Source organism: Paramisgurnus dabryanus, chromosome 8 (assembly GCF_030506205.2).
Source record: "Paramisgurnus dabryanus chromosome 8, PD_genome_1.1, whole genome shotgun sequence".
NCBI classification, from domain to species: Eukaryota; Metazoa; Chordata; class Actinopteri; order Cypriniformes; family Cobitidae; genus Paramisgurnus; species Paramisgurnus dabryanus.
Genome location: NC_133344.1, coordinates 29,669,891 through 29,696,434, shown reverse-complemented (window position 1 = coordinate 29,696,434; position 26,544 = coordinate 29,669,891). Strand labels below are relative to the sequence as shown.

At 39.1% G+C, this 26,544-nt stretch overlaps 1 protein-coding gene across 10 annotated transcripts in view; it reads right to left on the bottom strand.

Annotated features, from left to right (window-relative positions):
* Positions 1 to 25,242, bottom strand: part of synrg (synergin, gamma) — a 51,435-nt gene extending 26,193 nt beyond the window's left edge. For 3 of the 10 annotated variants that reach the window (XM_065281471.2, XM_065281472.2, XM_065281475.2), the window contains exons 1-16: positions 25,174 to 25,242; positions 18,980 to 19,020; positions 18,654 to 18,784; positions 18,078 to 18,205; positions 17,895 to 18,000; positions 15,409 to 15,520; positions 14,604 to 14,900; positions 11,707 to 11,982; positions 10,407 to 10,481; positions 10,130 to 10,326; positions 8,225 to 8,464; positions 7,980 to 8,122; positions 4,157 to 4,275; positions 3,171 to 3,233; positions 2,876 to 2,905; positions 1,498 to 2,457 (exon numbers count right to left, since the gene is read on the bottom strand). In XM_065281471.2, the coding sequence (XP_065137543.1) occupies positions 1,498 to 2,457; positions 2,876 to 2,905; positions 3,171 to 3,233; positions 4,157 to 4,275; positions 7,980 to 8,122; positions 8,225 to 8,464; positions 10,130 to 10,326; positions 10,407 to 10,481; positions 11,707 to 11,982; positions 14,604 to 14,900; positions 15,409 to 15,520; positions 17,895 to 18,000; positions 18,078 to 18,205; positions 18,654 to 18,784; positions 18,980 to 19,020; positions 25,174 to 25,208 (2,953 nt within the window). In that variant the 5' untranslated portion in view covers positions 25,209 to 25,242. The remainder of the gene's footprint in view (positions 1 to 1,497; positions 2,458 to 2,875; positions 2,906 to 3,170; positions 3,234 to 4,156; positions 4,276 to 7,979; positions 8,123 to 8,224; positions 8,465 to 10,129; positions 10,327 to 10,406; positions 10,482 to 11,706; positions 11,983 to 14,603; positions 14,901 to 15,408; positions 15,521 to 17,894; positions 18,001 to 18,077; positions 18,206 to 18,653; positions 18,785 to 18,979; positions 19,021 to 25,173) is intronic. The other 7 variants (XM_065281474.2, XM_065281476.2, XM_065281477.2 and 4 more) reach the window with 6 other exon arrangements.
* Positions 25,243 to 26,544: the final 1,302 nt, after the last annotated feature.

The following is a 26,544-nucleotide window of genomic DNA, read 5'->3' as shown; positions in this document are numbered from 1 at the left end:
CCCCCAACACTGCATAACGCTATGCGTAATGCACTGTTACCGCTGTAGTATCTTCAGCTTTGTCCAAATTCACTCAAGTATAATCCCTATATGAGAGGTCTTCAATCTTAAGCCAAGGCCCCCTTAATGGATAAAGATGAGGAGCAGGGACCCCAGTTCATGTATCCAATTAGAACTGTATTCTTATTATTCATACCACAGATTTGTTTTCAATGCTTTAATCTGATTGGTTGAAAATGTTTCAACTAGTGTAACGTGTTGCCACATGGGTGTGCATTATTTTTGAATAATTCAACTGTGCGTCGGTCGTCAATTAATCTTTACTTATAACACATACTTAGTCATGTGTGGTTACAAAGATAATAAAATAAATTTTTTTGTGATACAACGTAACATTCTAATGTAATATAATAGATTTTAGCCTGGGAACAGAATGCTCTATATTTTTATTTTATTTTTATTTTTTATTATTAACCTATGAATGCATTTTTGTTTGATTCCCAATTTATTTATTTTTTTTAAATAAAATATGTTGCATTCAAATAATATTTGAAGGACCCCGGGTAATATCACCACAGACCCCCAAGGTGGACCCCCTGTTAAAGATCCATGCCCTATATAGCAAATTATTCACACAAAGTAATAAATAATACGTTATCAACTAGACAGACCTAAGCACGAATGTATTAACGCATCTGTAAGTTATAGTGTCTCATGAGCCTTATTTGATAACAGGCAAAATTTCAAGCTTTCAGCAGCTACTATTTAAGTATCTTGCTATTGTGCTGATATTTATAAATAAAGTAAATATAACAGCTATTCACTTAACACACAAATATAGCTTAACATAATCCTGAACTTCAGCTCAAATAAACTTGGTTGCAGTTTGAACAAAGCCACTGATCATCCTACTGTACCAATATGACATGCTTTGGATTTTGTTAAGGTTATACTGATGGTACAATCGAAGCGGGGAAAACTAAAATGAACGACAATGAAACATGACAGTATGGACACGTACAGGCGAGAAAAACCAAGTCACGTGTTAAAAACGAGAATGAAATACTGCATCTAAATGTGCTTTCGTACCGAATCACCTGATAACACTGAGAGTTTATAATACCAGTTATTGTGCTGTTAGCGATAATACTCATGAGATTTAAATTCACAAGCACATCTAGACTGGTAAAAATAAATAATACATAAACTAAATTAAATAAATAATTATAAACAACAATAAATACATTAGCGTACACCTCTTTAAATGAAACTAAAAATATATAGAATTTGACTGAAGGGAATATAATATGACGTTTTTGATATGTAACTATAACTTGGCCATCCAGAACACACACACACACAGTGTTCGATATGGGCATCTGATAGCGCAGTTGTCGAGCCTTTGATAGGCCTGAGTAGTTGACTGAACGCGTGTGAAAGAGAGAGAAAGTGGCATTTGGGCCAGACTTCACCATAGCAAGCGTACTAATTCCTCACCTGCGGCTGGGGGTTGATGAGATGACAAACCAGGCAGATCTAGGGAGCTATCAGACATCACATGCTTCAGGTCTCCCCCCATGTCCGACAACTTCATGTCTAGCTGAACCGAGAGGGCGTCTTCCGAGTCCTCTTTTCCCACGCTGCTGCCCCCGATTGACGGGAGGTCCAGGGACTTCACAGAGGCCGAGTCTTCCTTGGCCTGCTTGAAGGCGACCACTTTGTCCACCAGGCTTTTGTCGGACGCCCCCAGCGCCGTGCAGAACTTGGAGGACTGGAAGTCCGCAAAGTCGTCCGTGTCGCTCTTGAGCGACGAGAAAGAGCCTCCACCGCTTTCTTTGTTATCGTCGTAGCCCAGGCCACCCTCCAGGGAAAGTTGCTTGAAAACATCGTACTTGTCGGCACCGATTTGCTGCAGCTTCTGAGCCGCCTCACCCTGGCCGTCGCCACCACTGGCATCTGTGGAAACTGCCTCGTTTCTATGATCTTTCGAGCTCCCGAAAGCCATAAAGTCAGCAAAGTCATCTTGAACCGCAGACCCGGATCCTCCTCCTGCTACAGAGGTGGCGGAAGTGACTTCGGAGGAGCCGAAAAGAGCGAAATCACCAAAGTCGTCTCCACCAGCGCTGGGAGGTTTAGGGACCGCAGGGGGCAGAACCAAAGAGGAGGGAGCCGATGGGAACAAGCTGAGTTTGGAGTCAGCAGTGGAGGTGGGAGCAGGAGGAGCTATTGTGGCGAACAGGTCCAGGTCTGCCATATTGAGAGGATTTCTAGGTTGAGCCAAAGAAGTTGGCTGGGAATGAGACAATGGTAGAGATTGAGAGGAAACGAAAGGAGGAGGAAAAGTTGACTGGAACTTGGCCTGGTCTGGTGGGTCTAGTGGAGAGACGGTGTCGGCCGTTTTGAAGTCTGAAAAGCCATCGTCGGCACTGACAGACTTGAAATCAGCAAATCCCTCGCCTGTGGAAAAACAAAAACAGAATAATTTAGGACGTGACAAACAGCATTTCACGCAGAAACAACTTGGGGCACAGCAACAACACGGCAGAAAACAGAGAAGGCATTTGAGTTCCTCAGCTCGAATTGGCAACGCTTAACACAAGCTGCAAACAATTGCCGAAAATAAAATTTAACAAGAAAGCACACTAAAAAATCAAATGTTTAACTCGAGGGGAGCTGGAAAATGAGCATATTTTCAAAAAAGTGGAATGTCCCTTTAATGAACCAATATACACATCATAAACACACACACACTCAGATGCAAACCACTCATTTTATTATCAGTGTATATTAATCAAATAAAAAAGGAAATGAGTTTCTCTTCAGCTGAACTGTGGGAGGTTTGAAAAAAAGAATATCACTGCAACCATTAACTTACTGGCGTCATGACAGCTGTTCCCACTGGATTCTGCTCTAGTGAGACAGGGACATGTACACATGCCTACATCAGTATATCAACTACTGGTTAATCAGGAACCGATAGCATTATTTAATACCTATAATCTCAAAATGCCTTAGCGCTACATTGGCCTATCACTTGTACGAAACGTGCAACACAATAAAGGCTTGTAAAACTGCAATTAATGTAATTTTGAAGAATCAGTGTATATAAACTGCAGATCTGGCACGTTTGCTTGGTCGTGTCTTGCAATGTAAGATGTTAATATGCTTACCAACTGTTTTTCTATCTGAAGGTTGCTCAAGCTCTCGGAAAACACTGTACTTGTCCCCAGAATCTGGATCAAAAGAACAAACAGGGCTCACAAAGTAATCCTACAACACTTGTGTGTAGATGAAGCAAAGTATATTTGGTAATTGTTGAATCATTTGGCTTCAGAGGACATACAGTAACACATTGGAGTCATTTTAAGAACTTGAATGATGGATGGATGTGCTTTACGGATCTTCGCCATGTTAAGCCAGATATATGAAGGTAACATGATGACAATTAAAAATTTAATTATTTGTTTGTGTTCATTAAGATATAATGTATAATCGCAGCAATAAGCCCAGACAAGTGTGATCAGGAACCGAAGTGGAGGGTATTGTATCACACTGACAGGAAGGAAACATGTTTATTTTCGGATTTAAGACAAGACAACATTATTTTGTTTAATAATTTGTAAACATAATGTCATATATGTTATAAAAAGAAATATTTATATTTCATTTTTGTGTAATATCTTATTGTACCTGTCAAAATGCTTGGCAGAATCTGGGTTACTATGTGTTATTCATTTTGAGCGGTTGTTATCTGGGAATAACAAACTTGCAAATGACTGGCCAATCAGAATCAAGCATTCCAATGAGCCGTGTAATAAACTGAAATAGGAAAGTCATACACATCTGGGATGGCATGAAGGTTGAAAAATTTCCTATTTGAACTATGAAACTATTACCTGTACTCTAACAACCATAAGACAGATGGTGATTTAAAGGAGTATGGATTTATGTGAAACATGTCTGTAAGTCGCACAATTAATCTTTGTCTTATCTCAAAAGCATTGAGACAAGAGAATCTGTCTTTAATGTTAAACTGATATGACGGAAGTCTTTTGAGAAATCTGGCGTCTTCAAATGACCTTAATGAGGGTGAGAGTTGGAGACGGTTTATGTGTGTGTGTGTGTGTGTGTGTGTGTGTGTGTGTGTGTGTTGTACCTGTGACGGACGGTGTGGGCTCTGCAGGCGGCTCCACTGACAGCTGCTTAAATGCTGCATATTTATCAGAGGAGGAGTTGGATGAAGATCCAGACACAGGAGTCAGCATGGCAGGAAGACTGTGGGTCAGACACAACAAACACCCATCTCAATCCAAGGAGCTCAAAGTGCTAAATACATTGTTTGTTGTAATGTTTCTATATGAAGAGCTCAGATGCAAAACCCACTACACAGCCCCTCCATCAAAAACTAGATAATGTTATTAACCAAATTATTTTGCCATGTTTATACGTTCATCAAATACTATTGCTTCACATCCGCTTAATCCTGACCTCAGGCCGTTCAGAAATACTGCTTTGTTGGCAGAAGTCCAAAAATTATTTATTGGGCAGGAACATAAAGTCTGTACAAAACTGTCTCCTATGCTAAATGAAATAAATAAAAATGTATAAATTTTATTAATAAGAATTGAAGTAAATACTTCTATGAAATACTCCTACTGGTAACCTATTAAATTACATAAATGTATAATATGTGTGTAGTCTTGTACTTTATGTGCTTCTGTTTTAACACCTAATGATTATCTAATCAAAATAACAAGATGTATTGCAGTGAACAGAAATCAGATTTTTCTTTGTTGAATATGTTAACTCTTTCACCGCCATTGACGAGATATCTCGTCAATTAAGAGAAAACCCTTCCCTGCCAATGATGAGATTTTCCGTCTTTCCGCAATACCGCTATTATCCACCAGGTGCAACTTTTTAAACCCGGAAGTATTGCCCTATGGCAAGCGGCTGCATGTCCGTGTCTGTTTTAAAGATCGCTCTGAATGGGATCTCTATGTAAAGTCCGTCACAAAAATGGAATTATCTCTGCTTTTTGATCAAAATGTGGTGTTTTTGCAGAAACCTACCCATATTCAAAAGCTGATTACAAAAGAATCACTGAAGGTAGGATGAAACGGTTTATATATGTTTATATATTTAAAGAAGAACATTTTCTGGAAGGCATTAAACTTTGGTGAAAATCATGAAAAACGCTGGCGCTGGCTGGCAACTTTTTAAAAAAACGCTGGCGGTGAAAGAGTTAATGTAGCCGACAGGTGCATAGAGTTCACTTTCTCTCATTATTTCCTTAAAATATGCAGCTTAGCCAACTAAATCATGGATAAACTAGATGGATATAAACTAATGCAAATAGTTGGTAATAATCATGACATTTGGGTTGGATTTATCTGTACGCATTTTTGTGTAAATGTTTGAGGTACTACTGTTATTAGCGTCCTGTCACCCTTGATGACAAACAAAGGTTTCTGCTGTTGTTTCTCTGCTAATGCAGCATATAGTCAGCAAATTAATGACTTTATAATGATATGAAGCAAAGGATACAATTCTGAACAACTATCGGCATGGATTTTTTACATGGATGAACTATCAGTGCCACTCCTGCTACGCGAATACCGAGGGGCAACCTTCCGATCTTTCTGATGAAACCAATACGGAAGTGACTTAGGAGGCATGCACACCAAAGCTTTTAAAAAGTAGCTGAAAACTCCAGGTGAACGCTAAATTTGGTTGCTGTGATTATTCTGCTTTGTTTGTCAGTCGTTGTACGATGTGCCGGTTGGATGTTTTGATATTTGTCCCGCCCCTCCTCCACTGTGATTGGATGGCCGTGTGAGAACTGACATTGATGAGCTGAGCTTTATACCCAAAGTTTAATATCTTTCAACTCTCTGAGCCAGAAAAAGCACAGAGCGGCAGCTTTCAGTGCAAAAAAAAAACAACAACACAAGCTTCTGGCTTTATTGAAAAACGCAGTGCTTTCATTGGAAACGATTGGAAACATATGCCGTCAGCGTAAAAGCTTTGGTGTGTACGCCCGCTTAAACTGCAATTCATTGATTGGCCACTAGAGGCTGGCTTCAAAACGGACTCAATTCCCTTAGACCCCCCTGTTAAAATGTCCAACTTTACGCACAAAATAATACAACGTGCTTCAAAAAGAGATTCTTGTCTATATTTAATTTTGCCCTTCATGGCAACTGTGAGGTGGTACATTTTTTTTCTGTTTAAATTATATTAAGCCTCACCCCGGATTTCCACCGACTGCGGAACGGCTGCGGATCCGTTGCGGAACGGCGGCGGAGTCAATCGGTTTCCATTCAAGTCAATGTGTGTATTTCCACTGACTGCGCTCCGAATCCGTCACAGCTCCTGCCATCCGCAGCCCTCCGGCACAAATACGCAGAGCTTCTATTTTTGACGGATGCCGGACAGCTCCGCAGGGCGGAGCCATGACTTTATCGCGTGATCATACCTGAATTCACGAGAACTCGTGTTTTTTTTTTTATTAAATCTTTGCAATACAAACATTACAAACACACACAAATAAAGTCATAAATACTGAAACAACAAATAATAGACAGGAACAGAGCCAGGGGGATTTTCTAATAAATACATTAAAGATAGAGCATAAGTAAATGTTTTAGCAGCGCGTTCTTATTTTTTGAATTTTGGATGGATTTGATGTACTGCTCTGTCTACGCGAGATCTCGTGTTGTGATCTGGGCTGGTTTGTAAAAACGTCATAATTCAACGACATAATGGGCAGAGACAGAACTAGGTATCGCGCAATCATCACGTGAATTTGCGAGACCTCATGGGTCCTCGTCACTTCAGCACGCAGCCGCTCTGCAACAAAAGCGGAACTGGTGGGTATTGACGGACGGCAGAGTGCGGAGACGTAACGCAGCGGAGCTGAGCTGCAGCCGCTCCGCAGTCGGTGGAAATCCGGGGTTAAAGTTCTGCATAATTAAGGGCGTGGCCACTTGAATGATGGGTGAACTGCCACTGCTGCATTACAATCGAGCTAGGCGGGCGTGGTTTCAGCAACCAGCCACCTCAGCTTCTCCCACGCCCCGCCTCTTTACCCATTTTCGATTATCCGTGAGTGATGAACGGTGACAAAATTAAATATTGGCTTCAAAAAAGCTCTTCACAAACCTATGGGTACAGTCTATGGTGAATACACGCTACTGACACGTGCGATGAGCATGCTTTAACTTGTTAACATAGGCGGTGAAAAAAAACATGCTAGCGTGTGCGGTGTGAAGGTCATAAATTTACCAACATGCTGATGATTAGATGCGATCTGTAACAGTATGAAGTGCTGTGTGTACTACAAAGTTCTTTTTCTTCTCCTTTGAAGTGAATAAAGTATTTTAAAAGTAGAAGTATGCAACACAAATATGTGTTCAGTCTGCTGTTGATTGAGTTTGGTTCACCTCTGAACTCCTCTTGCATCCTCATTCCAGTATTAATCTCATATTCTGTGCTTTAATTGGCAAGCGATCAAAAACCCAAGCATTCCTCTAAAATAAAAGAGCCTTTGTGCTCAGAGAAGCTGATTGGCTGTTCGAAAAACATAGTCCCCCATCTCAACCCCTGTTTTACATAATTGCCTTTCATCGTCTTTTCCCTAGGAGCATAAAATCTTTCAGTGCAGATGTGCATAGAAATAAAATGGGACGAGCGTATCAGCTGTCCATTGAAATGGGTTCATTAGAAAAGATGGCGGGAGTTTAATTGTTGCGCGGGGCGGGTTATTACAACCCATTACAAATCCGAAAACTATTCTCTGCTTTAGATGAGCGAACCGAGTCAGGAGGAATTAACAAAGCATAAACACAATATCATAAACTACTAATGAGAGATGACAGGATATTATTTTACGACGCATCATCTCCAAACAGTTTGGCATCGCACAAATGTAGCTTTTCCAGGCATGTGGGACAATATATTTTGATTAAAATGTGTACCCGCTCTGGGAGGATGATGATGAAGCCATGCTCGGGAATGCTCCCGCTGTTTCTCCCTGGAAATCTGCAAACGAGTCATCTCCAGTTCCTGCTTTTGGAGCTTCTTGGAAGTCCTGGAAATCATCGTCATCTGCCTTGGCAGTCTGATATAAACCCACGAAACAAATACATCAATGCACTTATGATAGTAGTAATAAAGGCAACATATTGTATGATTATTATATAATAAAGTGTCTAAAGTTTACCTGAACTGGAGGGAAGTTGGTGACGAAGCTGGGGGGTTGTTGTGCCGGCGGGTTCGGGGTCATTCCCATGACAGGTGGCGTGGCAGCAGGCATCGCCATGGAAACTGGTGGCTGGGTCATGATGGACTGCTGGTGCTGAGGCAAGACAGCAGGAATGGCCATAGCAATGGCAGGCAGATTGGGTACAGGCGGAGAGGGAAATTGACTGAGGATGTCCAAACTCATAACTGTAAGACCACCCTAGAAAATACAACCATCATATATAAATCAGATCTAGAGAATAAACTTAGTAAGCTTGGTGTTAAGTACGATGGGAACCAATGCCTGAAGATATACACATTTTTGGTTACCAGCCCAGAATGCTTAACTTTTAAGCCACGTCACCCATGTTAAGCACTGTCATGATAACAGGTAGCTCTGTTCTTTCATTAAGCTGGAGGTATGAGGCATACCGATAAACATAAGACACTCAATTAAAGGAGATATGCTCTCTATACACAGAAGTGATTTAGCAAGCTATTAGACAAGAGCGCTTCCACTCGCCTCGATCTTTGAATTTACGACCCGTCTTTCATCGGGGAGCCAAAATGAAAAAACAGAGCTGTCAGACAATAGACCTCCTTCCTCATCCAGCTGTCTATTCTCCCTTTGCCTGATTTGTTTGCCTAAAATATTCATTAAAGTCAACTTCCATTTCCAATGCCGTTGCTGGCAACCTTTCCTTTCTTTATTGCTCAACAAAAATGCAGCACTGGAAGACTGACTGCTCACCGAGCTCCTAAATTTGCATAAGAAAAGTGTTAATACTGGAAAGGTCCCATGAGTTGCTGTAAAATGTACCTCCATGTGGGAATGCAGCTTCAAGGTCAAGCAAGGGGAGATGAGATTCCTCTTCACCAGAGTTTCTCACCTGGCCATTCACCCCAGCGTTTAAAAACAGGCCTGATTTTGCTAGAATGACTTTAAATGCTGTACAGCATTTAAGGTTGGCATAGATTGATATTATTTGGGTTGGCAAATGATCAAATTCTGCAAGAGGTGATGAGTTCACTATCACCAACGTTACCCATATTGTCCTGAGGTAAGGCACCAATACTACGTTCGCACGACAACAATGTAGTAAAATCGAAATTCCTTTGCGTATTAGAAACGTGTACACGACAACACTGTCAAAAAGATCTGTGCTTACCATCCATGAACACAACTAAAAATGCTGCATTATGTGTGCCAGGCCAGTAGATGGCGATGTCACTTTGTAAAGAAACAGAGCGATAAATACAAATACGAGAAAATTACGAGCATACTTTTACAGAGCAACAATCATAAACGGGGAAAAAAATCAAGCAGTTTTGTTTAGATGGACGATGAGGTAGGTTTATTAATACAAGTGACCCAGAACTATAAAGTGGCAACATTTTGTAAAATTGTTTGGAGAAGCGTTAATAAACTCGGTATTTTGAGCAGTCATGCAAGCTCGCCATTGTTGTTTTGGTTATACTTGCACATGACTATAGACTGAATTATCATGTGCAAGACATCAAGGTTATCACAGATTCACATTTACACGGCCGACAAGACATCATTTTTAAAAAGTTGCACTTTAAAACCCGCCTTCAAAAGTTTGCGTTTTCAAGACCCCAAAATGCTGTTTTCTTGTAAGCAAATAGCCATATAAAAGGACCTTTAACCCTTCAGACTTGATTTTTCAGGTGTTTAATCCGTGTGCCTTATTATGATTGGTTGATACGCATTTTCACAAACATGTGATGCCCATTTCAGTGGACACATTGTCTGGAGGGGTTAAGCTATGTAATGCATGTCTTGGAGAAGTTTTGGATAATGTTTCAGGTAAATAGCGACGCAATAGTGCTATTTGCAAATTTTGGACATCTGCTGAGTCATTACCTGGGCGACACCAATCAGGGCCAGTACAGTATACAGCTCTTCCTTGGTAAGCTTTCCAGGTGTCGTACGATTGGCCATGGCCCAGAACTGTCCGAGGGCTTCCCTCGGCAGACCCGATGAGATCAGAATGGGGTAGAGTTTGGCCGTGTCGATGCCTGTGGGTGTCATGGTGTACTCAAGGACCTTCTTGAACAATTCTGGGGAAGGCAACAATTTAACATTAAATAATGGCATATAAACTTTCTCTCGAGAGCCCATTTGTTGTATCGACACATACCTGGGACAAGGGTGTCGTTGTACAACCAGGCTGGCACCATTGGTTGCATCTCTTGTTGGGGATAGACAGCAACACCTGTTTATGATACACATCAAGACAGTAAGATTCTGCTCATGGACTTTTAAGATACGAGTGCTTGATCAAGCATATCATATCACCCATGTGCATACTGCACAATCGGACATCCCTTACACCTGCAGTCGTCAAAACCCCGCACAAATATTGCAGGACAAACAGACTGATAGCACACACAGAGAGGAACATTTGCATTAGCATTGACTGTCAAGTGAAAAAAGCAGTTTAAATGAGACTACAGCCTTTACGGATTTAATAGAGGGCCGAATCATGCAACATTTCCACCATGAACCCCACCAAAAAGAAAAAAAAAATAGAAAAATGGAAAAACACGCAACAGTGCAGAGAGTAAATAACAGATATGAAAGACTTTAATTAGCACCCATGTTAAAGAAAAACACCACCGTTTTTCAATATTTTATTATGTTTTTACCTCAACTTGATGAAATAATACATACCTATCTTTTTTCAATGCGTGCACTTTTAATCTTTGTACAGCGCTTGTTGAATGTGTAAGCATTTAGCCTAGCCCCATTCATTCCTATGGCTCCAAACAGAAGTTTTATTTTGTGCCACCATACTTACTTGTGTAACAACTCATGTTACAGTCTTTAAATAGGGAAAACATTGAAGTGTTTGGTGGCTTCATCCCAGTTTGGGTCCTAAGGAATGAATGGGGCTAGGCTAAATGCTAACACATTCACGACGCGCTGTACAAAGATGAAGCGCACACATTGAAAAAAGATAGGTATGTATTAATTCGTCTAAGTTAATGTAAGAACATAGTAAAATATTGAAAAACGGTGGTGTTTTCCTTTAACAAATCAATCACAGCACATACATCTTACAACTCAAACATGCACAAGGTTAAGATCACAGTTGGTTGGCCAGGAAAGAATGTACTAGTCAGAAGTATGTGTGACTTATTTTTCTTCATTTCAATCTGTTTTTCGCTCATCAAGCATGTCTTCATATGTAAAGATGTCCATGCATCTTTTCCTGTTAAATGCTTTGTGTCGCTTCAGACAGTTTGGTGCTGAAAGATCTATGGTTAATCATTTAGAAGTGTTGGGTATAATCACATCACATTCAGCCGGCAAAGATTTTAGGAAAAACAAGATCATTTGTCAAGACATCTCAAGATTAGCAAGGGACGGGTAGGAAGTTTCAGGCTGCAAGGTGTTAGTTCTGCGAGAGGCAAAAATTACAGACGTTGTCTTCTCACCGCTAGAGCTATTGGGTTGAACAGACCCCGTTTCTGGCACAGGGGGCGTTTGAACTGCAGGTCGAGGCTCAGGTGTCGTCTCTACGATGAAGGCAGAACTGAAGTTATCCTGAATTTGAGCCCAATTTCTGGCTTTGGAGCTGCTGTGAAACTGGGCCGTCGCGTGAGTTTTGGGACTCAGCTCAGAGAGAACTTGCCGTGGCTTAAAACTAACCTGGGCCTTCTTATCAGCCATCAAGTCACATGACGAGAACATCTTTTCCTCCAGAGATGGGCCTGAATCAGTCAGGGACAAATGTTATGTCTTTAAATACCTGCAGTAGTTTTCCTCAATGTACCCGTTTGCATCAAATACGATGACGAGGATTATAGTTCTTAATAAATAAATCTTTGGTGTCTCCAGAGTACGTATGTGAAGTTTTAGCTCAAAATACCATATAGATAATTTATTATAGCATGTTAAAATTGCCACTTTGTAGATGTGAGCAAAAATGTGCCATGTTTGGGTGTGTCCTTTTAAATGCAAATGAGCTGATCTCTGTACTAAATGGCAGTGCGGTGGTTGGATAGTGCAGATTAAGGGGCGGTATTATTATATTAAGATCCCCTTCTGACATCACAAGGGGAGCCAAATTTCAATGACCTATTTTTTTCCACATGCTTGCAGAGAATGGGTTTCCAAAACTAAGTAACTGGGTTGATCTTTTTCACATTTTCTAGGTTATAGAAGCACTGGGGATCCAATTATAGCACTTCAACATGAAAAAATCTGATTTTTATGATATGTCCCCTTTAAGGTGAAACATCTAAGAGGACCAACTTACTATGACAACATAGAGACTGCTGGTTTATTATTCTCATTCCTAAAGCAACATTCTGGAGCATGAAACGAGTCGAAACTGTTTTTTGTGCTAATTGACATCATGCCACAAATGTTGTCAATAGACCGTAACCTGTATCGAATTCAAAACATTCCTTCGAACACAGGCGCCATCGCACATGCCCATGCCTGTCAAACTCTGAGCTTTTTATCGGGCCATCACACAATTGGCAAAGCCTGTGGGCACTAGTTTAAATCGTGATGTTTCTTCAGGCTTTATTCATTAACTCCTGGATAACTCATAACAGCATATGGGACGCCATCTGCAACCTCACAAAACCGAAGGGAGGTGGAGGGTGACGGCTGAGTCAGAATCACAGCATCGCATTTTCACAGATGGTGACCATCATAGCTGAGTCAGAACTCTCTATAGACTCTACGTCAAAAATATGGAAAGCTAGGGGGTTAGCGTTCGATTCTGGATAAGGGTCGGGGGGTATAATAGATCCGGAGAGAACCATTCATTAGCATTTTCATTTTACTCAACGGCAGTTGCTCGGCTGGTGCATGCAGGCCCAGAGGTATGTGACCTGGATGCTGCAAACTTCGGTTCATGAGCACATGTCATAAACTTTTAAGGCCTGAGTATACTTCACTTTTTGTGGATAGGTAAAAGTCAGGACATAATGATGTCAGTGCAAGATGTTTTTAAATTAAGGCAGCTAAAACATCCATTTTAGTCTGAGAGTAGGATAAGCCCTGTCTGGGAAACTCTGATGTCACACACAACTACTTCCGAGGTGCAAAACATCACAATCATAACCTTAATCTCAATACCGAAATCCCAATAATTAGACAATGATTCATCTGTTATAAATTGGAGACTGTAGTGTGTACGCAAAGAGTTTATAAAAGTAAATGTGGGATTTAATCTACAGTATAATCTATTATAATACAACAACATGCATGTGCTTTACATGATGTGGCTTCTGCGTTCCTGTGTAGCTCAGTGGTAGAGCACTGTGTTATCATAGGTCATGGGTTCGAACTCACATACATGGGTGATTCTCGCGAAATTAGACTTGCGAGGCGTCATGAAACATTTTGATAATAAAAGTAAATGCTATCAAAATAAGCAGCATACAGTTATAAACATCTCTTCATGTACTATTTTGCACATGATTTCAAATGACATCAAACCAATTTTTATGTTTTTTCCACATTTAAGGGGAAAATGTTCATTACCGCAACGTGTCCATGACTGGATTTGGGTTCTTTGACATGGAAATATTTATAATTAAAAAATCTAAAAAATGAAAAGCTTCAGTGGATGTTATACTTTAAACATTAACAGTAAAGAAACATGTGGTGTTTGGTGATCATTTGTAAATGTAGAGACAATAATAAGGAATATAAATGTGTCCAAGACCAATTTTCTCATCCTCTGCAACAATTTTCAATCATTGTATAAGCCCTTAAGGAACTAACATGTTCAAAAAAAATGTTGGAAGGGACATAATTGACTGGGACACTCAAGATGGCTACCAGGTAAGCAGTTCTTATTTTTTTCTCTCCAGATAAAAGTAAAAATTTTGTTTGTCATAGTACCTAGACAACTTTTTAGTTCTCATTACCGAAACATGAGTTTGTACATGCATATATTTAATGTAATTTCATGTTGCAGTAATGATAATTTTTGATAATGATACATCTAAAAAATCTAAATAATTCTATAGGAAATATTTTTTAATCCTCTAAAAATAATGGTTATAGTAAGTTCATAAGAATAAATCTTATATGTGCAAAAAAGTGTCTTAAAGGGCTTTTTAAAAATTCTGATGCTGTACACTTTCTAAATCTGGATTTCATGAGAATCACCCATAAGTCACTTTGGAGTAAAGTGTCTGCCAAAATGTAAATCTAAAAAAATAAATGGCTTTTTTGGTCCACATTATGACGTTGTTACAGCTTCCATCATTAGGGACTAACTCAAAACTAACCAGCCAAAAGACTACCTCTGGTTACAGCTACTAACAAGTGATGGTATGATAGAAAAAGTGAGCGATAGAGGAGTTACCTTGGAATGCAGTTTGGGAGCTGGAGATGACAGAAGAGTGTTGGATGGCATGAGGGACTTGGAGAGATGGAGGGAGTGAGGGGGGGACGGGAGAAGAGGAGGGGTGTGGGACGGACCCCGTCTCTAACGGCTGGGCTCTCAGTGAAGGTGAAGATGGAGGGAGGGAGGAAGAGGGGAATGAGGAGGAAGAGGATGAATCGGCAGGGCCCTGCATAAAGTCACTAAACTCATCGTCGTCCTCGGGAAAAGCGGGGGAATGGGAGTGAGAGGTGAGAGAGGAATGAGATGGCGATGAGTCTGCAAAAACCAAAGAAGAAAGTGAAACACACAACAACATGGATCACGAGTTATGACCACACAGATGGAAATGAGAAACAACTTATTTACAGAGGACAACAAAAGGGAACCGAACTTTATTTGCTTCCGTGTTGATTTTTACAAAAATAAATGCAACCTTTCAGGAAAAACAGAAATTAAAGACAAATGAAAAGCTGTCATATAGAAATGCAGTAGGTGATATTAATGTGAAGCTAACACCTGTGAAACTGTATGGGTGTGAAGGTGGATTATAATGAGGAGAAAATGGCAACACTCCTAAAAAACATCTGGAGAGCCTCCTGGTGGCCGAATGAGAAAAAACAGCTGCTCTGTGTGTGACGTCGTGCATACGGAGCTCAATCACATTGGCCTTGTCAAAAAGCTAACTGGACCACTGATGAGATCCATGATGTCATGAGCATGTCTTGATGCTGGAAAGCATACAGTAAGAATGCAATTGGAAAGTTTCACGTGTCACTGAATGTACCTGGTTTCTTAGACTGTGATGATGGTGTTGGATGCATCTTGGCGTCTCTGCTAAAGCCATCCAGGTTTCCTTTGATGGCCTCTAGGGCATCATCACGACTTTTCTCCCCGGTCTGTCCAAAAATAGTAGAGTTTTTGCACAGTTAAGTATGCTTTAACATTTTTTATGCGTATTTAAAATAAAGTACACTGTTCATTCATCCAAAATAAGACCAAGGACATTAAACAGGGTCATTTTAATTTTGGGCTGCCATAAATATAAAGTGGGACTGAATTTTATCCACCTGCAATTTATTTGATCATGAAAATGGCATTTTTAATTATGTGGATATTTTAGTGGCATCTAGCTGTCAGGTTGCGAACTACAACCAATGGCTTAGCCCTTTTTTTTCAAAGCGCACAGAGAAGCTACGGTGGCCGACACAGGACAAAGATGCCGTCGTCTGTGACTGCGGAGTCAGTCAAGCACTGAGGTTTCTTTACAAACATCATCTAAGAAATTATAATTACTTACTTATTCAGTAAAACAACATTATTGTTACTTGTTCATTGTGTTTTATTCGCTGACTTTAGCTAGCTTCTTTGCATGCTAGTTAGTACAAGGTACGAGTAGTGAAGTAAGAGGTGAAGTACGAAATAGCCCCCTACTCACTCATTCACTATTCCCCACATTAGTTCACTTATATACTCCACTTGAATGAGTTAATAAAAATAAAAAAGTGAATTCAGGTAGTGATGGCGCAGGGGATAAGACACTCCCCTTTGGTGTGAGAGACCCGGGTTCGAATCCACTGTGACACACCATTGTAATTGTGGTGAATATTAGGGCTGGGTATCGATTCAGATGTTCCAGATCGATTCAATTTCGATTCACAAGCTATCAAATCGATTCGATTCTCGATTCAATTTTCGATTCGGGTTCTCGGGTCGGATTTTATACTCGATTCTCGATTCAACTCAATGAAAATAGATTTAATACAAATACTATATTAATAAAAAGAACAGTGAACAGAAGTTTACAAGTGGGAAATTAATTAAAAGATATTAAAAGCCACAACACTATCGTTATCGTCTTATTTGCAAAATCTAAAATGCTTCCATACCGCTTACTTTTTATGTGAAGGTGGCATCAACGTCGATGAAGCACCTAAAACCACCATTTTAAGAACTGAATGAAAGAATGACAGGTTCCTTGGTAACATCGCGCAAGGCAAAAAAAGAGTGTGACATCTAGTGAAGAAGACTAGTAATTTGATTAACGTTAATCTTACGTTCAATGTTTGCAGAAAAAATATGGGAAAAAAATAGATTCTGTTCTTTGAGAATCGATTCTGAATCGACCACGTAAAAAAAACAATTAATCCCCAGCCCTAGTGAATATGGGATTGAGGGCACACTAACATTATCCAAACCATGACCCAGCAGGATTGTCACCCCTCCCTACTCCCACAGATGCACGCACTCACACTGTACTTTTACCGATCCGAGCCCGGGGGCGGTTTCGTCATTAAGATGGGATTGTTTTGATATAAGCAGGAAGTTAAGCGCTCTCTTAACACTGGAACCCATTGAAATGATGTCTGTAATCTAAGTGCGCGATTACAGAGAGCCTTCTCACATGACATCATATTGCTTAGTTGAAGCTCGGACATTCACGTAACCCTGCTGCGCGTATCAAAAGGTTTTTACATAGGCAGATGAAGGTGAGTGGTTGCGCAATTGACGTCTTTACCTCTTGAATCACGTTCAGGCTCGATTGTGCTCACACCATAGCCTTCCGCGCCTGAGCCTAAGTGAACCGGGCTACAGCCCACCTCTGCAACCCAGCCGGGGCTAGTTTAACCAATCCACGCCCGGGCGCGATTAACTCTGCGCGGTACAGAGCAATCACACTAGTCAAACGAACCAGGCTTTGGGTGTCAAACGTGCCCGAGCGGGGTTTGGTTTGGATAGTGCGAGTACACCCTGAATAAGCGCACTCGATAATGTCCACTATAGTTTTGGACACCACTTCAAAATGGCTGTCCCCTCAAATAGTGCATTATTTAAGATTATAGGAAGCTATTTTGAACACGAAACTCGCTTTTTGAAGCAGTTTGTCTGTTTAGGGTTGTGCAAATGGCAACTTTCATGATGTAAGGAGACCCTTGGTGTATGTAGATAAAAACAGCTCATTCTAAGGTAATAAAAACATAACGGTTCATCATCTAACATCTTTATACACCACCAAAAACATAGTTATGTATATTATATTGCATTTCTATCAATAGATCCTCTTAAAGAAGCACAATGCACCTTTAAGTTACATCAGCAACCATCTGAAATTTGTTGTGTAAGACACGCAGCAAGTTTTACATCTTGACAAATCTTCACAAAGACAAACATTTTACTTAAAATAAATTAACATACACTGACAAATGAAAAAAATGCATAAAAAAACCTACAAAGGGATCGTTTTAATTTCACGTGAACTGCAGGCTCACTCACTTTTGGTTTGACGCTGCTCAGCAGACGTAATTTCTGTTTCTGCTCCTCGAACTGTCTCCTCTTCCTGTCCTCCTCCAGCATCTTCTGCTGCTGCTCCAGACGTTTTCTACAGAAACACACTGATCAGATGCCAGCTCGTCTGCACTTGCTATTTTTACACATTGTGAATACGCAAAGCCTTACTGATGTTCCTCTGCCATTTGTTTTTGCAGATCTGCTTGGAACTGAGGTCCTGGAGCTCTCATACCCATGAACTGAGGTTGACCCATGAACTGCATCCCAGGGGTCTGCATGCCCATAGCCATCCCACCCTAGAAACACATTCAATAAAACATTAGAGCCTTTAGTGATCCATTTCCACTGATAAAAAAACAGACATTTAGGGCAAATCTAGTTTTTCCAGCAAACTAATTTGATTAAATTCAAAGAAACCTTTTTGTTCTTATAAGGAAGTGTAATAATAAAACATCCAATGATAAAAATGTCCATTTAAAAAGCTATTGCAAGACTGCAGAGATCGATTGGCAATTGTTTAGGAATAATTGCAAAAAGTGGTAGCCATTAAATGTTGATGTTGTCCTCTAAATCTAATATGGTAATACTGCACTGCATTATGCAAAAGAAAATGTATAATTGTCGTCAAAAAAACAAAAAAACAAAACAATAAAAATTAAAATTAATAAAACAATCAGAGGATTGGATACCTACTCATTTTTAATATTAAATGTTTAGCATTTCACAATAATAAAAGAAGATGACCTGTATAGGCATGGCACCAGGCATCTGTGCTCCGAAGTTCATTCCCATCATGCCTTGCATGTTGGGCTGCATGACCTGAACAAGAGGGAATCCCTGCTGCTGCTGTTGTTGCTGTTGCATGGGCATCATTCCTGCAATTCAAGAACAAGATGAAACAACTAACAATTGCTGTAACATTATCATCATCATCATCATCATCATCATAAACCGTAGCGGAGTTTATTCTCAGAAATTACACTAGGATGTTATATTGGAAAAACAATTAAAGAAACAGTGAATGTATAATGAGAAAGTGGCAAAATGCATACTAAATGTCAGCCTCGTACCTTGTGGTGGTCCAATGCCCCCTCCAACAGGGTACATAAAACTGAAAAAGAACAAACAAGAATATTCATTGTAGTTACTTAGCGAGCGGACAAACCAAACCCCTAAAGCTCATGTTTATGTCAACATAATACTGCGTCTGCACTGTTGTTTCTACATTCATGGACAAAAACTGTACATTTAACCACAAGCAATCAATCTTACAGAAAAATCTATTGACATTTTACGCCTCAAGTTATTTTTGGGTTATTTTGTCATGGCACAAACCAAAAATCATTCCAAGACGAGTTACCACTAGAAAACATAAACAAAAAATAAATGAAAAGGAAAAAAAAAAAATGTAGGAAATAAAGGCATAATATAATAGCACATAACAGCCACATGCAGAGTGTGGATGGCCCTGTATGTTATGCATTTGTGCTACAGAAGGGGGCCTATGTCACATTTAGGAACCAGAACATCACTACGTTTTTAGGTGTTCTGCCTTTTGTCAGTTTACCAATGCAACCACACAGACCACTAAAACAGCCCTGTGACCGTATAGGAATGCCCTAGTAAGCACTTACAATACCATATTACTGCAACGGCAAGTACAACTCGCATTTATTAAACATAAAATCTAGCTGTGATTACTATATTAAAGGTATAGCGGAAGATTTTCTTTTTCTGGGTGGATCATCAAGCCTATTGGTCATCCCAGTTGTCAATCACTCTGATGATGTGTTTACGTAAGGCCATCGTACGTGCTCGTCCCTAGGTGAGTAAATGATGACAGAATTTTCTTTTTCCTTTAAGCTATACATATTTTTATATTTCCCACTGTAAACAATATATAACAAGGTACATAATGTTTTAAATATAGAGACACATAAGATGGTTTTATTTAGAGTTAGTCTAGTTTTATTTGGGAATCGGTCTCTGGCAAAGAGCAAATCTATTTGTCTGTGACGCATCTGTTCACCCGCAGGCCTACAGCTTCACTGAGCTCTTACAGGAGCTGTGATCCAACAAAGGGGAAAAACACTGGATTTAATCAGATTAACATTCAAAGAGAAATCTGTTGTGCCATCAGGGCAGAGAGATCGCATATATCCACCATCTTAAACTGTTACTGTCAACATGAATCCATTTCCACACAGTTATATCCACCACAACTAACATTTTAAAGGCCGCCCAACTGTTAGTATGAAACAACACATTTAATGTCTTAATGAGACCAAATAAAAATCATACTTTATGTGCTGTAAAGTATTTTAACTATTATGAAATATTTATCAATTTATTAGACATGATTGCTTGTACATTAGTCTGCCAGCACCCAACCAATTTGAAGAGGTGCTACTAGACTTTCACCAAAATATTCAATCTCATCATAACAATTAAAACTCATATTAGCACAGCGTTGATCATAATGAAGATTTGATCTCTAATTTTGCCTGCTCAAAAACTAAACACGATGACATGTGACCCCGACGTGCCATTTGTTCAGGTACATTATTATAGGAAATATTATAAGACAGAGCAAATCACTGTCTATCTATCTACAGTATTATAATGGTGTTTAATTTTTTTTAGAAAATGAAAATCTAAATACATTTCAAGGAACCATCTATGCAGGGTGTTACCTGCATGTGGCCCAGGATGCTGTGTTTGGAGAATGGATGGATGGCAGTAAGGCCCTCAAAACCATGTTATATTATGAACGTAGTTATGGCTAAAATGGTTGTGCAGCCAGGCCTTATGACCTTTAGTGACACTCTTAAAAAGGATGTGTCATTTTGTGTTAAAATAATATAAAAAGTTGTGTTTAAAGTAACACAAAATGTGTTGTTTAAATAATAATAACAGAGATGGGTGGATTCTGGGAAACGCATTTAGTTTGTTGTTTTTAACACATTCGTTCTAAGAGTGTATACTGGAATACTTAACTTATACAGTTGTTTGAATTGCAAACTTTTACATTTTTCAAATTAAGAAATGAAGTGATTGATCAGAAAACAGTAAAGTATTATATATTTTAACTCAATAGTTTCAATACCTTTTTTTGACCAAACCCCACTTTTTGAAATAGAAACAAGCTAAAAGAGCAAAATACAAAAGTATTTGTGACTGGTAAAATGCTTTAAAGGTGACATAGAATGATTGAACGAGATATTTATCCTTGTTCTGTCATGTGACATGTAGACAAATTTTTTTGGGGGGGTCTGTAATGCCTTAGAAGCTTCCTAAAAACCTCTCTCAGATAGCTCTATTAGGGTGGGGGATTTTAAACAAGTGGTTTTGCATCTATTTGGCTCCCCCTACTGGCTTAACTTGCAATCTCATTACTGATTGGCTGACTTTGCTGCAACTCAAAAAAATGTAGCCAATTATTTTAAAGTGGAGGGGCAGTGAGATGCCTGTGATGTCATAAGCATCAGTTTTTCAGATTGGGCCGTTTTCTGGCTGACATTTCTAAAAGAGGAATTTCTAAGAGACTGAGATGTTTAGCATGTCTAGCACTTTTTGTATGTTCGTGAATGCGGGTATAGACTACCATTATTCAACAAAGACAAGGTAAAAATGATTTTTCATTCTCTGTCCCCTTTAAACACCTTTGTGTTAGGTCTATGAGGGTGGGCAGTTTGATTTATTTAGCAAGCGTCAAACAGAATAACAGATTGCTTTTCTAAAATGTCACTGCGTCTACTGTTTTTTTTCAACTGATGCAGCAGTTACACCTGTTCCAATAAACTCCCTTTGCCCTTCATTACATTTCATAGATTCAGGCTATGTTTATGATAACAAAGTAAAACAAAAATGGATACGTTTTTCTTTGAAATTCTGAAAAATTTCAAGTACAAACCACAACGCTGTCAAAAAGAAATCAAATTTTAATAAATTCGCGAAAACTTCTCATAGTATTATGCATGCTAGGCCAGTAGATGGTGATGTTATGCATCTAATAGTTTTGTTTAGATGTACAATGAGGAAGGTCTATTACTACCCTGGACTTTAAAGAGCCAAATTTAGTAAACTTTGTTGGAGATGTGTTAATGAACGCAGTATCTGCAGCATTCCTTGAACATGCATGCGCTCTCACATCTGTCCAAATGCAAAGTACTTTGACATCACCATTATCACAGACTTTCCTTATGTATTTGCTAAATGTTTTATGAGTTTCAAATGAGCTAAGGCAAAATAAAATATAAATATAATCAGATATCAAATATAAACATTGTAAATGACAGTAAAGACGTCTCAACTAGTTATTAATTTGACCATGCTTGTCTCTAAGGGGCTGTTTACACTTGGTTTTAAGATGTGTTTTCATCGATCGGATCACAAGTGGACGAGAGAGACACATTACGTTTACACCTGGTATTTAAATCCGTCTCTTTTGTCCACTTTCGACCGCATCTGTCCTGAATACTGTGAGGGGGTGGTCTGTGAGACGGTGGGCGAGTCTCTCTGCTGTCATTCAAACGCGAGCGGGAGTAATTACTTAGAGACTGTTTACACTTGGCATTAACATGCGTTTTCGTCGATCGGATCACAAGTGGACGATGTTAATGCCAGGTGTAAACGGTGTTCAAAACGTTTTGAACGCGTCCACTTTGCGACCACTCTCAACCACATGCAGAGGTAGTCGAAACCACTTTCGATCGGATCGCTTTGGAGTTGTGGAACGCAAACGTGGTTGAATGTGTTCGAACAGCCACACGCGACCGCCTTCTCTCCGCCCATTTATCTAATATGAGGTATTAAACACAAATTTTACGTCTTTTTTGACTTCTGGCGTGAACATACGGTGAACAGCGCTATTTTTAGCCTTTCATTGATAAAACTACTGCGGGTGTTCTCCGTAGTTTCGTTTTGAAAGTGTGAAAGTTGCGCAATCCTATTTCATCAATTGCGCTGAAAATTCAGAGAAAACTCCAACATATAAACGTACAAAACACTGTGCAGCATGTATACTTATTAAACAAGCAGCGGACTCCGACATAATATACGTTTGCGTCCATATAAACTCATAATTACTCCCGCTCGCGTTTGAATGACAGCAGAGAGACTCGCCCACCGTCTCACAGACCACCCCCTCACAGTATTCAGGACTGAAGCGGTCGAAAGTGGACAAAAGAGACGGATTTAAATACCAGGTGTAAACGTAATGTGTCTCTCTCGTCCACTTGTGATCCGATCGATGAAAACACATCTTAAAACCAAGTGTAAACAGCCCCTAAGGCTCATAACAGTATGTTTGTTGCCAGTTTACAGGGCGATGTAATCTAAAAAGTTTCCAAGCACTTTTAGGCTGAAATAAAGTCTGTTTTCATTTACATTACTTCATTTACAAAATTGAAAGTTTTTTAGACTACGTTTGCAGTGAAGCTGAAGTTTTTTTTTACCTGTGATGTGTTAAGGGGAACTCTGCATGGCTTCTGATTGGCCAACATGGCTTTTACGGTTAGGGATATATCGCTATTTGTTGGTTTGGCATGCTATTGACCGCGCTTCATACTGGGTTTTTGTGTGTTTGTCAGTTCGTGTTGACACAGATATTTTCTAACAAAGGAGGGAAAAACTTTATAAAAATACAGTGTACGAACAGATGCGCATGACATCACCATTATCACAGACTTGCGTTTTCATAATTTACACTGAGACAATAAAGCGTCGTTTTTAAAAAGTTGGACGTCTTTAAAGTTTGCATTTTTAGGATCCCAAAACAAACAGCCAAACAACATAAAAAAACATTCTCGGTTTTGGTTAAAAATGTTGTGTAAACAACAGACCCTCAACCATATGAAGATGCCCATTTTTGTAGCCGTTTCTGCTATAAGTGCTAAGTCCTATCAGATCTAAATAAATTTTACATTTTAATTTTATTCTAAACATAATTTACTTGTTTGGTTTTTGCTTTTTTGCTTCTTATAGCAATGCCTAATTCATCATAATCTAAAGAAGTGCACAAAACCACAACAAGGATATTTACACATATGTACATGTTGCTTTAATACTCAGTAAGGGTTAATAAACCCATTGTTAAATTACCAAATTGAGTGACTCTATGTAAGAACCATGTGGTTATTTGGTTTCACGGCAGGTATCAGCTTTACCTGCCTGGTGATGTGCTGTTTGAAACCAGCCATGTATAATTTAAGCGGTTAAGCAGAGACTTTCAGATAAATAAAACATGAAAATAGACTTTTAATCCTTTCTGAAGAATATGAAGCCTACTTTACGAAAACTATAGCTTGCTCAAAATGCCTTTCTGTCCCAATATTAAGATATTTAATCTTTGTGACATCTATGATTGTGATACTGTGCTGATCCAGTTAACATGAAGGCAGAAAATACAAAGCAGGATACATACAGTATTTTCTTGGATCAGAATAATGCATAATATGTGCATCACCAAAACCTTGTATGACTGTAAATGATGTACACCAATTATAAAATAGTATACAACTATTTTCAGCCCACTTGACCCTCATCCGTTGCTTAAATACAAACACCCATTAGGGTGATCTTAAGGTGACTCTGGACCCTGCAACCTTGAAATAAGCCGAAAAACAGGATCCGAAATATTTACTTAGCTAGAAAACAATAATCAACTCTTTGATATTGCTTAAGATCTGGACACACAATATATGAATGTAAATAAACTGAAAAATGCTGGGTCAAGTTAGATGATTCACAGACAATGGCTGTTCATGCCAACACTGACAGCAATTTAGGGCATCAAATAGACGTTTTAACTGATTTTTAGGAAATTCAATTGAATTGATTAGACATCTGAACATAGATATGACACCTAAAATGTTGTCAATTGAAATAGTCAACAAGAAAATGAAATAAATCTCTATGTGTCAAGTCGAACGGCTAATCTTGGTAATATTGTCAGCATCCATGTCGTAATATATCCACACGTAAGAAGACAGACGCTCAAAAAGGCAGAAGCTAAAATGAAGGTGTCCGATTATCGATGTAAAGTCTAACATCATCTCCGTAGGTGAGATCAGTGTTACGAACGTCACATCACCATCACCAGCTGACCAGCATCAGCCATTGACACTGCGTGATAAAGTTCAATTGTGCGCGATAAACGGCAACATTTTCCAACGGGCTCGTGAATGAACGTATATTCGCTTCAGCGGCCGAACACACGCGAATGAAAACAGATGACAAAGCGTTTAATTGAAATATTCTGTACCTGCCACCTCCCCCCGATCCGGGCTGCAGCGCCATCTTAAACAGCTCAGTCTCGTGACGTCATCATAAAGAACAGATACGCGCCACTTCCGGGTCACGCGCGTCAGATGCGTTACGTCGACGATGACGTCATTGTGTGTCACAATTTAAACTAAAAACAAAACAAGAAAGGGACAAACGACCGCACATTACACTAGTTATATGAAAAAATTAACATTTTCCCCTTATTTATCAATGATGACGTTATATATTTCATTTTTTTTTAAAGGTTTTCTATTAAAATACAGTTTTTGTTGATTTTGTGTTTACCACTGTCTGCACTCATTAAAGCTTCCGCAAACTCAACAGGAGATGGCGCCATTGTAATGATTTTCTGGGGGAGTTAACCTTTCTGGGCATAAAGTTCTGGAAGCTGCTGCTCACCACAGTCTTGCACATTTGAATAGGATTTTGGGGTTTATTTCTTGTTAAATTAACTACTAAATAAAAACATAAATCTGTTCACATCAACTGTTAAACGACAGGTGTTTGCACCATCCCCTTATTCAAGAACCTTCAGGCTGTTTGTTTTGGGCTCCTAAAAATGCAAACTTTTAAAAACGTACAAGTTTTTAAAAACCTGCCATTGACTGTTCACTTTTTATTAAATTGCATTAAGTTGCAAACTACATTGGGTTGAAACTACAGTGTAGTCCAGTGGTTCTTAAACTTTTTAACATGGACCCCCCTTGTATAGGGTCCATCTCTAGTGGTCCTCAAAAAAAAAACTTCTTGAGGTAAAACAATCTCAAACTTAGAATAATAACTTAAACAAAGACATTATAAATTATACAATCTAATTCTGCTGTCTGGTAGTCATATTTTTCTTAAGTTTGATTACACAGAATTTATGATTCCTCCTGGAACCATCCCTAGTTTGAGAACCACAGTTTTTTGGGAGGAAATACAACTGGCCATTAAAATGTTTTAAAGCAATGACGTTCATAAGTGCAATATAAAATCAAATCAAGCAACCAATAATTCATTTATAGAACACTTTAAAAACTGTTAAAACAGTGGTATCCAACATGGTACCCGCGGGCACCAGGTTGCCTGCAAGGAGTCCCTGTGTTGCCCACCAAAGCACATATTTTTTATATTAGGTTTTTTATATTAGCTTGGCTTCTTTTATGTATGTTAACATTTTAAACAATAATAAAACATATCAATAAGTAAAATCAATAAGTAAAACAATAAAAGTTTTGAGTAGACCACATCAAAAAAGCAGCCCTCTAAATTGTTTATCCATTGAGGTAGCCCTTGCTCACAAAAAGTTTGGAGACCCCTAGGTTAAAGCATGCAAAAATGTTGTACAAAGATATAAACACAATTA